This window comes from Oenanthe melanoleuca, chromosome 9 (assembly GCF_029582105.1).
Source record: "Oenanthe melanoleuca isolate GR-GAL-2019-014 chromosome 9, OMel1.0, whole genome shotgun sequence".
NCBI classification, from domain to species: Eukaryota; Metazoa; Chordata; class Aves; order Passeriformes; family Muscicapidae; genus Oenanthe; species Oenanthe melanoleuca.
This window is the reverse complement of record NC_079343.1, coordinates 21406820-21421508: the sequence shown is the minus strand read 5'-3', so window position 1 is coordinate 21421508 and position 14689 is coordinate 21406820. Positions and strand designations below refer to the sequence as shown.

The window sequence follows — 14689 nt, the reverse complement described above, 5'->3', positions numbered from 1 at the left end:
TGACAAAACGCCAGCAGTGCCCGACCGTCGTGAGCGGGGCACTGCTGTGTCGACAGCGCCCGTGATCCAAAGCGAGAGTTGCAGTTGTGGGGTTGTGGGGTCGCAGCCCCTGGGGCCGGGGTTCGGCCAGGGCAGGGGGTGGCTGGCCCTGGCATGGGGTCAGCCCAAGGGTGAGCGGCCACTGTGAGGTTTCAGCCGGCCCTGTTCTTCCCGCTCCCGCCACAACCCTGCCCTGATCTCCGTCCCCACGCGCCATCGCCTCAGTGCTGCTCCCACGAGGGGCAGGACGCAGAGGCTGAGGAGAAAAGCGCTGTACGGTGCGCCCAGGCAGCGACCAGCCTGTTTGCTGTGCTACTACGCTGAGTGGGAGGGACATTTTGTCCTGGAAACGGGGCTCTGTCTCTGTGTCCAGCCGTCGGGCGCGTGTGGGGATGGGGCAGGGGACGGCGGCGCCATGACGCCTCGTATCGCGACGCCCAGTGCCAGGCGGTATGGGGACTACCATGGCTTCTCCGCAGCTCTCCTGAAGCCCAAGAAAGAGCAAACCCGGGTCACCGCGGCTCCTATTAGCCGTGATCAGCGCCCCCCGTCCGCGGCAGCCCTCCACCCCGGGCCCCCGGCCGACCAGCCCCAACTCCGCTCCACAGCTCCGCCCCGAGCCGCCTCCGGGTTTTCAAAACCACTTCTCCATAGACAGACAGTCGGCTCAGCCAATAAAAAGCCGCAAAGCGTCAGCACAGCGTTTGCCTGGCGCTGCCGACCAATCCATATCGCTCGGTCCCTATATCCCGCCCTCCGAGGACAAGTTCTGCCCCAGTCCGGCAGCCATGTTGAGTGTGGCAGCTGCTCTGCTCCGTCTGGAGGGGCGTTTTTCCCACCACTTCACCCCTTGCTTCGCGCTTTCCGCACCGGGGGTCATTTACCTGCCGCTCTGTCTCACCCCTGGGGCTGCTGTGGGCGGCGCAGCGGCTCCCAGGGGATAGCAATACCGAGTGGTTGCCCCACGAAGGGCTCTCGGCGCCATCTTGAGTGTGGCAGAGCCCCCTCACTCGCTGCGTCGGTGCCCCGTTACCCCGCGGTGTGAGGGGGGACAGATGTGGCCCAGGTGCCCGCGAGTGCGGTGTGAGAGGCACGGCCGTATATAACGGGAAATTGCGGAAAGGGGAGCATAGGGAAACTGCTGGTGCGCCTCAAGCACTGAACTCGCACAAGGTTGGGGAGGTGGAGGCGAGGGGGGGAAGTAAAAGCAGCTTGGGTACGTTTTTTTACTGTAAAATAAGCAAGCGGGTGGGAATCCCGCATTTCTGCGCGGCAGGCTGGGCGGGCCGCCCCTCCCCAGTCCCCCCAGGGGCGGCCGCGGTTGTTGTGGCCAAAGTTTCTGCGGGGCGCTGAAAACACAGTGAACGACGGGGGCTAGCGGGGTACCGAAAAGACGGGGCAGCCCCGGGACCATCGGTGGCCCCATGGGAGCGGGGTGGGGGAGGGCAGCGCCGGTTCTCCCGCATTACTGTTATTATTCTTATTTTTAACTCTTATTATTTCCCCTCCGCCCCTTCGCAGGCGCGGCGGGAGCTCCCCCCCTCACTCCCGCCCGCCGCCTCACACGGCGGGAGGGGCGGGGCGGAGGCGGCGGGGGCGGAGGTAGCGCGCGGGGGGGGCGTGGCTCTGCTCCCCTCTGCGCCCGCCGCGCTGAGACCGGGCGCAACTCATCACCGCAGTGGCGGCGCTCGCCGGCTCCTTTAAGCGGCCGTGCCCCATTGTTTGCGCCGCGGCCAATGGGCGCCCGGCGGCCGCGGCGCGCGCGGCCAATGGGGCGCGGCGCGGGGCAGCGCGCGCGCCGCCCCCCGGCTCTATAAGAGGGCCGGCGGCGCCGCGTGAGTTCCCACTGGCTCGCGCAAAGCCATCTTGGCATTGTTCTGCCCGCCCGCCCGCGCCGCCGCAGCCCCGCGCGACTCAGCCCCGCACGCCCCCGCCATGTCCGACGCGGCCGTGGACACCAGCGCTGAGATCTCCGCCAAGGTGAGCGACCCGCCACCTCGCGCCCTGCTCCACGGCTTTTTTTCCTTCTGTTTTATTTTTTTTTTTTTCTGAGCGATTTCGGTCTTTTTTTTTTTTTTTTTTTTTTTTCTCTTTTGTGTTTTTTTTTACCGAATTTTTTCTTTCCCCCTGCCCGTCCCGCCCCCTTGCTTCGCCCCCTTCCCCCTCCGTCCTTCGCGTTGAAGTTGGCGGGGCGTCGCGGTGCGGAGCCGGCGCCGCCGCGCTCGCCGTGCGGGGCTGCCAGCGCCGTTCCTTTGTCTACAGTGTGCGGGAAACGTGCTCGCCGCCTTTGCCGGTGTTGCCGAGCCGCGCCGCTCCGTGTCCCGCTCCCTCCCGCCTTTCCTGGGTATAGCAGCTGGCCGTCCCGCTGCGGAGGTGCTCGGGAGCTGGGGGGGTACACGCATGGCAGTGCCTCGGCACCCGGCAGCGCTCGCTCATTCAATCCGCGGTGGGGGAGCTTGACAGCCCCGTCAAACTTGTGTCCCGCTCGGCCCCGTCCTGCGGGGGGGTGTGGGGGGAAGCGCTCCGGAACACGCACCGGAGGGGGGTGGGGGGGGATGTGGGGGGGCAGTGTCTGTTGTGGAGTTGCTGCCGAAAAGCGGGGTGGGCGGGTAGTTGCTATTTCGGAGTTGCACCCGGTTGATGCGGGAGGGGCGTCTCCTGTGTCGGTGTTACCCCCGGTGTGGGGGGGTGCAGTTGTTTTTTCGGCGTTGCCCCCGGAATGAGGTGGAGGGGCATTTGCGGTTTAGGTACGGCCCCGAATTGGGGGTTGCTATTTCGTAGTCGCCCTTGGAGGTGAGGGGGAGTAGGGGGTGCTCCGGAACTGTCCCGGGGGGGCTTTTTTGGAGCTACCCCGATGGGGGCACCCCCACAGTGGGAGATGACCCAGTGTGCTAGGGCGGTGGGGTTGAGGGCGCCGGTTCTGGCCCGAGCTCCTCGCAGCGGGATAACTTTGCGAGTCGCTGTTGGAGGTGATGGGAATTGGTTGGGGAGCGCCGGTACCAGCCGGGAGAGGCTCTCCGGGGAGTTCCCGCTGCGGCTCCCGGCGCACGCCTTTGTCTGCGAGCCGCGGCGGAGCGTCCCCCGGGGGGACTGCGCTCCCCGAGCGGCCGCGGTGCGCCCCGTTCAGCCCGGGGCCACGGCCGGAAAAGTTGCGAGGGGACCCGACCCGGGCCAGCGCGTGGGAAGGCGGCGGGGGACGTGCCCGGCGGCCTCCTCACCCTGCGCTCCGGCCGGCCCCGGGCCGCGCCGCTCCCGGGGGAAGCGCGGCTGAAGCGGGCAAAAAAAAATCCGACAGGGAGGAGGGTTTTTAAAAAAACAACCACAAAACACCGGTTCTGGCAGATTTCGATTTCACTTCTGTTTCCCGCTCCCGCAGCCATGCCCCCATCCCGCCTGCCCTGCCTCCGTTCCGGGGCCGCGGCTTGGTTCCCGCCGCCTCCGGCTCTCCCGCTGCCGGGAAGCGGAGAGGCGGGTCGATCCCCATCCTTCTCTGGGGAACGGGGCCAAGTTTGCCGTTAACCTTCCCCTGCCCTTTACCGCGTGCGGGAAGTGGCCTCGTCTCTGGCTCACCCTCCTGGGAACGTACTAGGGTCCGCGCTGCAGGGCGGGCGGAGGGGCGCACGGCGGCAAGGTGACCCCCCCACACACCCCCGAGAAGCGCGGAGGCACCAGGCCCGTTCGCCCTCGTCCCGCCTCGCCGTCCGGAACGCTCCCGGGAGGCGGGGATGTGGGGGGAGGGGGTTCCCGCCCCGCCCGGGCGCCGCCCCCGGCCGGTGCCGCGGGGCGCCCACCACGTGCGGGCCTGGGAGCCGGAGTCCGCCGCGCCGCCCCCGCCGGGACTACAGCTCCCGGCAGCCCGCGGGGCGCCGCGCTGGCCGCCGGCCAATCAGCGGGGCGCGGAGAGTGGCGCGCGGTTTGAATGGCGGCCGCGCGCGTGGCGGCGCGGGGGAGCCCTCTGCCGGCGGGAGGCGCGGGCTGCGGCGGCGCCTCTGTTGTCCCCGGATTCTGATTTTCCCCGCTTCCCATCGGGATGCTGCCGACGGCAGGGCTAGGGAGAAGGTAGAGCTCTCTGGCCCGGTGGTATGTGACTACACCACTGCTATTCATTCCATAGACAAAACAGCCCTGACACACCTATAATTAGAGGCTGTGTCCCAGTCTTGGCGCCAGAGCAGCCTTGCTGCTGCACCGGCTCTTGATCTGGATGCTCCTGCACACATCTGTTTGTGTTGGACTGGGAAAGGAAAAGGGAGAATCTGTGATGCTCTTTGCAACCTGTTGCTACCACAAACTTCATGACCTGGCATCGTGATGGTGGTTAAACTGAGAGCATTTTCAATGATGCAGGAAAGGTCAGGGCTGGAGATCTGTCCAGCTAAAATGCCCGAGAGTTAGTTGTTCCTTCACTGTGAGAATTGCTTGCAGTTTATGAACAACTCGTTTTAAAAAGAGCTGTTGGACACAGTGAGAGATGGAAATTCCGACTGCTTGACTTGCTCTGTGTTTAACTTGGGAACTGCTTTGTCGACCGTGTGCCTGGTGTGATGCAGCAGCTGTAGCCCAGTGATGCACAAGAGGCCAAATGGTTGTGATCAGTCTCCAGGGAACAGGGCAGTGGAAGCCACTGACAGTGTAAAACTGGTGGAACCTGGCCAGTGTGGAGGAGGCGGCCTGGGATTTTTGTGTGAGTTGTGAAAGAAGGGAGGGAGGGAGCTTGTGTGTTTGTCCTACTCCACGCTCCCGGGTTGGTGTGGTTAGGTCAGGTTCAATCAACAGATGTTGTCTCCTCAAAGCTTTCTTCCTGAGAGTCTCTCCTCACTGCGCTGGCAGCCTATGGATGCCTCTGGAAACAGCATTTGTCTATTTAAGTAACCTGGTGGTCTTAAATGCCTGTGCTGCCTTCCCTGAGCAGTCTGCAGGGCGGCAGAAACCCTCCCAGAATGGAGCAGTGATCACGCTAGCAGGGCCAGGGCTGTGCTCTTCCTTGCCGTGTTCCCACGAGGCAGTGGCTCCCAGGAGTGAAAGTGCCCGCTGTCCTGTCTGTGGGCGGTGGCAGCTGCAAAGGGCCAGCTGGAGGGGAAGTCACAGCAGTGGAGCGGAGCTCCCAGCAACTTTTAAACACCTCATGGTCGCTGCTGAACCTGGCTGTGGCTGTGCTGCTGGCCCTGGGGAAGGGCCTCCCTGCTTTCCTTGGCTGGGGTAGTGCTCACTGTGCTGAAGGATCTCGCTCCAGCTGATGGAGGAACAGAAGGGGAGGAGGATGCAAGCAGAGATGCCAGTGTTAAATCCAAGTGTTCTTAATGCAGGAACATAAAGTTGGATCCTCTCAGCCTGTTTGCTGAGCGACTTGGCATGACATTTTGACAGTGATCAATAGCAAAAACACACAAGCTCCTGCTCTGCTCACAGTGGAGGCTTGAACTGAACTAGCCAGGCACTGCTCTTGGAGCAGTGTAAAAATAGACTTCTTCCCCCACCCCATCCTGTTACACTTTAAGCTGCGAGCTGGATGCTGGAGCCTCCACTCTGCTGCTGCGAGAAAGACCAGGCGTGTAATATTTGCTGTATGATTTTCCCCAGGCAGGGCAGAGACCACAGCCTCTGCTAATGAGTGCCTGGGATTTGTTCCTGCTGTGAAGGTACTGAGCAGCCCTGGATGCCTGCAGCCCCGGAGCAGCAGCGCCCGTCCTTTGGACGGGGCTGCCGGCTCTCTATGGCATTGCAGGAGCTTGCATGGACTGTGCTAAGATGGGCAATCAGCCAGCTCTGCTGCTGTTGAGCATATATATGCAGGCGGCCAGCTCTGTCTGTTTGGGAGCTCAGAGGTGAAACAGAGCAGTCTTTTTTAGATGGCTGCTCTGGCAAGGCTGACTTGGATTGAGATTCGCCCCCATGTTTTCCCGTTCCCAAGGAGGAGCCAGAACGTGGCGACCAAATCACAGAACAAATCTGTGTGAAGAGAAACCAGCTCCTGCTCTCGCTCTCAGACTGTTTTTCACACCTGATCTGCAGCTTCTCTGACCCAGACACCTGGAATCGGGGTGACTTCTCTGCTTTTCTGCTCCTTCCAGGATCTAAAAGAGAAGAAGGAAGTTGTTGAAGAAACAGAAAATGGCAGAGATGCACCAGCCAACGGCAATGCTGTGAGTATGGCTGCAATCTGCTGGGAGAGGCGGTCTGTACACCAATGCCTTTTTGTTTCCTCCTTGCTTTTGCTGCAAGTTTGTCCCTAGCACTGCTGAGAGGAGATGCCTGTAAATGGCAGCCCTGAGCCCTGCAGAGCCCCGCAGCCTTTGGCACTTCATTACACAGACACTCTCAGGCTGTGGGCCGTTCATGTGTATGCAGAAGAGAAGGGCTGGGCTTGGATTCCCTCCCTGACAGCTGTGTGAGGCTGTCCAGTACCACCTCTTCCGTAGGCAGGGATAAAGAGGAAAAAAACTTAAAAACCCACTAGGATTTACAATGTTACAACCAGCTGAGCTAAGGAAATACATCATATACGAGTAAACTTGTTGTTTTTCTCTTTTAACATGCTTGGGGAAGATCACTGTGCCACATTTCAGTGTGTCATGAGAGCCATTGCAGGCTTTGTCTCCAAGCTGCAGGCCAAGTTACTGTAGGCTTGATCCTTCGTGCTGGGGCTGTCTGGGTTGTGTGGAGGCAGGCAGAAAGTGGGATGTGTGCCCAGGGCTCCGGTGGGCTGGTGCTTTGCTTTCAGCAGGAAAGGTGGGAACACACACTTGTGCTGAATGTCTGTCCCACCTTCTCCCTTCCCCAGTGCATTTTTTTAAGTGATGTTTTGTCTTGCCAAGGAGAATGAGGAAAATGGAGAGCAGGAGGCTGACAACGAAGTAGACGAAGAGGAGGAAGAAGGTGGTGAAGAAGAGGACGAGGAGGAAGAGGGTGATGGTAACTTTGTTTGTTCCCCCCATCCCAGCACGGTGTCCTGCTCTGGACAGCAGGCTCCCGGGAAGCTGAGGCGAGCAGAGAGCAGCATCTCCCCCTCGTGGCTGCGGGCAGAGAGCTCCCGCGAGCCAGGCTCACTCTTTCCTTGCTTGCCTGAGCCACCACTGCTGGGAGTGAAGTCAGCCTTGAATCCCTTCCAGCAGGTTGAGGGCAGATTCCTTCCTCCCTCCCTCTGGCCAGACGGCACCGTACCGTGGTGCTGAATAAGCGCATTAGCCCTTCCGTGCGAGTAGTAAAATCTGCCCTTGACTCCTGCGAGCACAGCCACTGCTGCAGACACCAGCGCCGGCCAGTGGGGCAGGGACAGCTCTGGTGGCCATGCCTTGGCTCAGGCACAGGGGCGTGTCACTATCCTTGTTCATGGAGCAGAGTGCTGAGAGGCTCGTGCAGCCCTCTTTCCGAGCACGGATGCCATGTGGAAGTGTGCAGAGGAACCTGTGGCTCTTACCTGCTCCTCCAGCTGGAGTAGATAGGCTTGCTTTAAACCTTCTATGCTTGCATTGTCCCATGTCTCACTGCCCTCTGCTGCTTCCTGACCTGACCCAGCCTGGAAGTGGGTTTTGGCAGCAGTGACTTGCCGAATCACTTCCCAGCCTCCCTGCTATTATTTTTTTTCCCCAAGATCTGCTTGGATGAATAATGTTGTTTATTTTTACCGCTTGCTAAGGCTGGGAGAAAACTGTTCTTGTTATGCTGAGATGAACTCAGGGCCCCTGATTATCTGCTACTAGGTTAATCCCCTGTGAATTTTTGGTTTACATGCTGACCTACTAACCTGATGGTTAGTTTTGGGTGATAGGGACAGGGCTGAAAATTTAATGACCGTTAAACCAGTGCTTATTCAGAGAGTGTGAGCTGGAAAAGCCACCTCCTTTGGGGTAGCACTCTCTCAGCAGCCTTCTGTGCCCTTCAGTAGGAATTGGTTCACTAGGAAAAGCTGGGAATTGTGACCCTCTTTAACTTGTGGTTTTAACCCCTGGGGACAGATGCAGCACTGCTGTGTACTGTCCTGAGCTTATTTACCCCCAACCCTACTTCAGGCTGGATGAGATGGGGAATACTTGGCTCTCCCTGCTCCTCTTGGGCAGGAGCAGGGAGGATGCAGGCGCATGTGTGGGGTGGAAGTGTTGCTTGGATACTGCTGTGACAAACCCAGGGAGCTTTGGTCCTGCAGTGCCAGCCCTGCTTTTCCCAGCTCACCGAGCCCAGGCATGATTTGGTACGCGGTGCCTGGAGACACCGATGCCTTGTGGGGATCCGGCACAGGCTCTGACCGCTGGCACGGGCTCTGTCCGTGCTTGCTGCCCTCGGGTGATCCCTGCCTGAGAAGCTGCACCTGAGCACTGCAGTAGAGAGATTTAAAGGCAGCAAGTCCAGCTTGCATCAGCTTTTTTAGCCAAGACTTGCAGCCAAACTCCTGGGGTTTGACAGCAGAGGAGAGCTTGAGGAGGGTATATTTTCCTCCTCTCACATCTCTCCACCCCATCTCATTATTTGCTTTGTTTAAAGCAGCTCAAAGAACTAAAAATGCTCCCAATCAGCTTGGCACTGTCACCTGACCTGCCGGCCAGCCCAGTGCATGTGATGGCTGCCGGGGTGTTGATCCATCACTGGGAGCTAATCTTGGCCCTTCCCACCACACGGGCCACACCGCAGCTGGGTACACGTCAGGAGAAGGGAAGGGGGGATGGGCTGACCTTAATCCCCCCGGCTGTCCATACGTGTGGCTCATGGTGGTGCTTTAAAGCCAGCTTACTGGCCTTAACTATCTAAGTTTTAGTAGGGTCTCCTGTTACACAAGAGACTTGTCTCGACAGCCGGGAAGCTGTTCTGCCTCTGAGCTTGCCCCTGAGCCCCCAAAACTGGCCGCAGGTGATTGACTCAGTCGTTCTGATCCACTGGCCTATTTGAGCTCAAAGTGGGTCAAAGCCCAGAGCTCACTGCTCATCCTCCTGGCTGGCTCTAAGATAAGTTGGAAGCATTTGTTTGCCGTTCTGATAATTAGAAAGTGTTCTGACTCAGAACTAATGCGTTCTGGCTCTCTTAACTCATTAAAGATGGACTAATAGCTGCGAAGGGAAGCAGAAGTAATCTGGAGTGGTTAGGCAGAACAGACACTAGAAAGAGTTTTTTCCCTCTCTCTTTTTTTCCCCCGGTTTTGCCGTGATTTCGGCGCTCCATGGTAGATGGTGGTTTTTCCATCTCACTGTCTGTGTTACAAATGCAGTGTGAACCAGACTCGAGGCTGCCAATTCTTATTTTGCCTTTGGTGGGTCAGGTCAGTTGGGGGATGCCCAGAAAGCCATCGTGTCATCTGTCACCTGTTGTCCTGAGCAGGGTCTGTGCCACCTGGGGAGATGGGGACATGGCATCGCAGTGTGGGAGTGAGCCAGGATTAAACCCAGAGGGGAGCTGTGTGGTACTGGATCTCCCAGAGGGTCTCACATTTCCTCCCTTTGTATTCCATGCAGGTGAGGAAGAGGATGGTGATGATGACGACGAAGCTGAGGGAGCCACAGGCAAACGGGCAGCTGAGGATGATGAGGTAGGAGGAGTAGGCAACCCCTCAGCCACACATGTCCTCAGGGTACTTGGGAGGAGGGAAGAGTGTCAGTGGGGCCAGAGGGGTTGGGCCGGGCTTAGCTCTGGGGCTGGGATGCTCTGCCTGTGTGCTCCCCTCATCTCTCCAGGGACACAGCCCAGTTCTGTTTATACATTGGCCTGGTTAGGGGGGTGTCTGCTCCCACCCGGGGATCCCTGAGAAAACAGGATTTTGCTTGAGTGGGGGAAACACCTGTGGTACTCAGACCTTGTACCTGAGGCAGGAGAGGGGCCTGAAGCTCCTCCCCTGCCTCACTCCCTGCCTTGGGGTGACTCTTGCCTGCCTGCAGCAGCCCCACTCCCCATCCCCTCTCCTGACGGCTTTGCTTTCCCCCCAGGATGACGACGTCGATCCCAAGAAGCAGAAAACCGATGAAGATGACTAGGCAGCAAATTATTATTATTTTTTTTTTAAATAAGGAGGAAAACAAACCAACAAAAAAAGGCCAGCGTGTCCTCTTCACCCTTGGGTCCCCCCTTGGGACTCCCGTTGCAGCCCCCTTTCCCACACACACCCCTTCCTCCCCCCTCCGCCGTGGTCATCCTCACCAAGTAGAGTGAACCCCGTCCCCGCCCCCCGGCGCGGCGCTGCCACTCACCGAACATGGAAACGATTTGCCCGTTAGCGGGGAGAGAAAAACCCCCCTTCCCCCACAGACCCCCTCCCCCCCAAGCACCAAAACTTCAAGGCCCTGCTTTCTTTCTTAAAAGTACTTTAAAGGAGAATTTGTTTGTATTTTTTATTTACATTTTATATTTTTGTACATATTGTTAGGAGGTCCGCCATTTTTAAGTGATCTCGGATTGACCAAAAGGGGGGCTTTGAAGTGTATATCTCTCTTGTTACCTATCTCTGACTTTACTTGTGGTGTGACCAGGCCCAAACCATTATCTCAAAGGAGAATAAAACAAAACCTTGTAAAAAAAAAATTAAAAAGACAAAAATGCAAAAAAAAAAAAAAAAATTACAATCTTATTCTGAGCATTCCAGTAACTTTTTTTGTGTATGTACTTTAGCTGTACCATAGATCGTGGTTTGTATGAGGTGGCAAGGCCAAAGATAAAAAGGTTTTCTTTTTTTTTCTGTCTATGAAGTTGCTGTTTATTTTTATTTTTTTCTTTTTTTTTGGCCTGTTTGATGTATGTGTGAAACAATGTTGTCCAACAATAAACCGGAATTTTATTTTGCTGAGTTGTCCTAACAAGGCTGCCTCCCAACTGCTGCTTTTTGTTTTAGTTTTCATTTGTTTTAGTTTTTTATTTCTTTATTCCCTTCTTTATCTCCTTTCTTTCTTTGCTTTGGACTTGGGCTGGGAAGAGAGAGAGGGAGTGCTGGGTGTTGATGGGAGGGTTGGGGCTCTGCTGTCCCCCTGCTGCTGTGGGGTAGGGGAGGCAGTGTCTTTCCATGGCTGTATTCCTGTGGAGAGCTGCACCACTGTCCCCAGCATGGCCTCTGCATGCTCTGGCTGCCCTTGGCAAGAGGTAGGGATGGGCTAGACTGGGAAACATGGACAGGGAGTCTGGGGCCGCTGGGTGTGGTTTGCTTAGCAATTCTGTCTGCAGCCAAATTCACTGGGGATTACTTGCCTTGTGTAGTGGGGATAAGAAACCCATTCCCAAAATCGTTCCTTGCAGCATCCTGTGCTGCAGGTGCTTGACCCGTGGGATGGGGAGGGCTGAGGCAGTGTAAATGCCTGCCCTCCCTTGGGGTTTGAGCATTGCTGGTAATGGGGCAGGAGTCAGTGTCAGCAGGGATTGGATTCAGCCAGAACTGGTCCTGGGGGGCTGCTTGAGCCTGCACTGGTCACCCAGCAATTTCTGGGGTGCTAAGTTCAAGGTTTGGTGGTGAGACCCTTGGGAGCTGGACTTAGGTTTATTTGTTGTGTGCTCTAACAAACCAAGAAGGCTGTAACTTAGCTTAAGCTTCTGCTGCTGTGCTCCTAACTTTCCTCCAACTCATTTTTCCTCCTTCCTCCAGGGTTTTGGAGCTTGGAAAAGCTCAGCCTGCTCTGACAGGTGTGTGGAGTTTGCAAGAACCTGCCTTGTATCTGTGCTCCCAAACCCTCTCCCTGGCTCCAGGGAGTCCCCTTTCCCTACTGATCCAGGCTGTGCCAAAGCCTCACCAGATGGTCTCGTTTCCTCCTCTCACGCTGAAATCCCAGCAGTCAGTGTTCAGATGCTGGGAGATGATTCCTATTTTACTTTTTTTTTTTCTTTTTTTAAAAAGAAGAGCAACCAATGTGCATTTAATGTACTGGCTGCAAGGGTCACAGCCCTTCCTGATCCCCAGGAGCAGCCAGGTCACTTACTCGGTACTTACACCTTAATTATCCAATGAATTGTGGTGCTGGCTAATAGCTTATCAGATTTACTGCCTCCATGTGCAGGCCTCCTCCAGCCCTGCCGGGGTGAGGGGAGCTTGTAGCAGGGCTGGAGGCAGCACTAGGGTTGTTATCCAGTCCTCCCACGGGATGTGACATCACGGGAGTGGCAAACGGTGCAGCCGCGTGTCACCGTGCTGCGGGGTGGGGCAGCGTTGGGAGTCGCAGCCACATCCTCGTGTCCGCACCAGGGCTGCCCCAAGTGGCTCCTGCATCGTGGTGGGATGGGATCTGATGGTGCAAGGCTCAAGCCGATACTTGCAGATTTGCAAGGCAAATTATTCAAATAAGCTTCTGCAGCTGTGTATTCAAGAGCTGGCTCCAGGTGTCCCTGAAATGTGGGGACCCTGCACACACAAAGCTGGTGTGAGCACACAGGGTCTGGAGATTTTGGGGTAGCAGTGGCCTTACTGTCCCTATTGCAGAGAAGGATTTGTCATTCCTAAACCTGGCAGTGTTGAGTCATGGGATCCATTTTGTTGTGGGGTAAAATTGGAGGCTCCCCAGCCTCCCAGGTGGGTGTAATATTGATGGGTAGGGCATGGAGCAGCCAGGGTGGTGTGGGCACAGGGACCCCCCCCGCTGCCCTGAGCCCCCAGAGCCATGTGTGTGGAGAGGGCAACCCCACATCCCTGGTGTTTCTGCACCCATCTCTACCTCTCATGGCTCGGCCCCAGTGGCTCTGGCGGGTGCCACCCCATGGCACTGGGGGTGCTCTGGTGCGGCCAGTGCCGGGACTGGGGTTGAGGCACAGCTCCGGGCATGGATCCTCGCAGGGATCCTGCCCCCAGCCAATCCCCACGTGGCAGCTCAGCCAACCAGCCAATCCCGCGCTGCCACCTGGCCCTTCCTGCCTCATGCTGCCTCCACCAATCACAACCAAACAACACTCTGGTCGGGCCAATCGTGTGCTGCCACCTGGCGCTTCCCCACAGCCAACCACGTGCTGCCACTTGTCTCTGCTGCTGCCTCACCCTTGCAGCAGCAGCCCACCAATCACAGCGTGAGGGGGACTGTGTTGAGCCAATCAGAAGCTGCTGCCTTCCATCTGTCCCAGCCAATCAGGAGCAGCCACACCCTGCCAGGAGCTATAAAGGCCCTTCAGCTCCCGGGCTGTACCAGCAGCAGGGGTGATCCCAGAGGGGTGGGGTTGTGTCCTTTGGAAGGGGCTGCCCTTGGAAAAGGCTCCTACCCATAGAGTCCTGGAAGGAGGTAGTGGAGCATGGTGGTTTTTTGGTGCCCAATGCTGTAGGAGCTGAGTGAATCCAAAATCCCACAGGGACTGCTTGCCTGGGTGATGTCTTGGGGCAAGGACCAGGAGCAGCAGGTGGCCCCAGCAGGAGAAGGCTTGCGGGAGTTGTGCCAGCTGAAGGTGCTTGTGCAGGGTCTGCCCACTGGCACCTGGAGAATCCCACCTGCTCTGATGGAGATGATCCCAGCCCTGCCTGGAGGCCTAGGCTGGGCTCTGTGGGGGCTGATGCCACAGCACAGAAGGTGAAGAGCATGCAGCCATGGTGTGCTTTCAGGCACTGAGTGGTGCTGGGGCCCTCACCCAGAGCTGTCATGGGTCATACGTTCAGCTGCGACCTGCACAACTGCCAGTGCCACCCCCCGCCTGCAGACACCGCGTGTCATGAGGGATTCGAGTCCTGCTTGAGCTGCTGGTCACACTGGTCCTGGACACTGTGAAGTGGCTGAAGCTGTCCTGAGGTGTGCTGGCTGCTGCTGCCCTCTGAGGATGGGTGAGGCAGCTCCCACGTGAACTATCGGGAGAGCTCGTATGCGCCGGGAGGGACTCGGGCTGTGCCGATGTGCTCCAGTGGCCACTTAAACCAAGGGCAGCCCTTCCCAAGGATTCTGCTGTGTCTAGGCCTCAGCTGAAGCCACCTTTGTGCAGCTCAACAAGCAGCTGGACTGAGAACAACTCCCATGTGGTTGGGATGATGCACATCACTCCAGTGGAGCTGTCCTGCCAGAGGTCACGGCCAGCAGAACCAGTGGGGCTGAGCCCGTGCCCTGTGGACAACTGGGCTGGGCCTGGGCCAGAACAGCTGCCTCCAGCCCTGACCTGCCCGTAGTGGGTTAGTTGTGCTGCACCAGCTGTAGCTTTTGGTTAGCCTCATCCAAAACTTCTTGTTGCATCTTGACAACCTTCATGAAATTTGGAGCACCTTGGGGGCTCTGTGGAGAACCTGCCTGTGGGGAATGCAGGGCTTGGACTGTGAGCAAGGCACAGGCTGGGGTTGGCTACGGTGCAGTTTGTGTCTGGGCAAATAACTGGCATGAACTTAAGAGACTGGATGAGCGAAACTGCCTTCCAGGCATAATTCCTCAAGCTCACAAACACAGAAGCAATTTTGAGTGGTTGCTGTTGAAAATAGACATGAAGAGCTGCTCCTGTGGAGGAGCAATTGCCACCTGGCTCAGGATGTGAGGTGTCCCATTGGAATAGACTGCTCAGGAGTGCGCTGTGGAAGCCTAGGGTCTTGGCCAGTCATGGCTCAACCCAACAAGTAGGTGCCTCCTAAATGGCTCAGGAATGTTTGTGCACTTGCCTCAAGAACTGCCTGGTGTGGGCAGGAAAGACCAGCCCAGGCTGAAGAGCTGGTGTGGGACTATTTTGTTCCTGTCTTGTCCCTGGCTGCTGTGTCCCCCCAGCCTGTCCCCCTCAGTGAGCCAGGGCAGCTCTGTCCCTGCTG

The 14689-nt window shown here is 57.7% G+C and overlaps 1 protein-coding gene across 4 annotated transcripts; it reads left to right on the top strand.

Annotated features, from left to right (window-relative positions):
• The first annotated feature begins 1638 nt into the window (after positions 1-1638).
• Positions 1639-10546, top strand: PTMA (prothymosin alpha). 4 transcript variants are annotated; one of them, XM_056499003.1, is made up of 5 exons: positions 1639-2019; positions 6111-6182; positions 6858-6945; positions 9480-9553; positions 9948-10546. In XM_056499003.1, exons 1-5 carry the CDS (start codon positions 1975-1977, stop codon positions 9993-9995), a joined length of 327 nt encoding a protein of 108 aa, XP_056354978.1. In that variant the 5' UTR covers positions 1639-1974; the 3' UTR covers positions 9996-10546. The 4 variants fall into 4 exon arrangements, with proteins under 4 accessions (XP_056354978.1, XP_056354976.1, XP_056354977.1 ...); XM_056499001.1 differs by having other exon boundaries at positions 1774-2019; positions 6858-6951; XM_056499002.1 differs by having other exon boundaries at positions 1860-2019; positions 6855-6945.
• The last annotated feature ends 4143 nt before the right edge of the window (positions 10547-14689 follow it).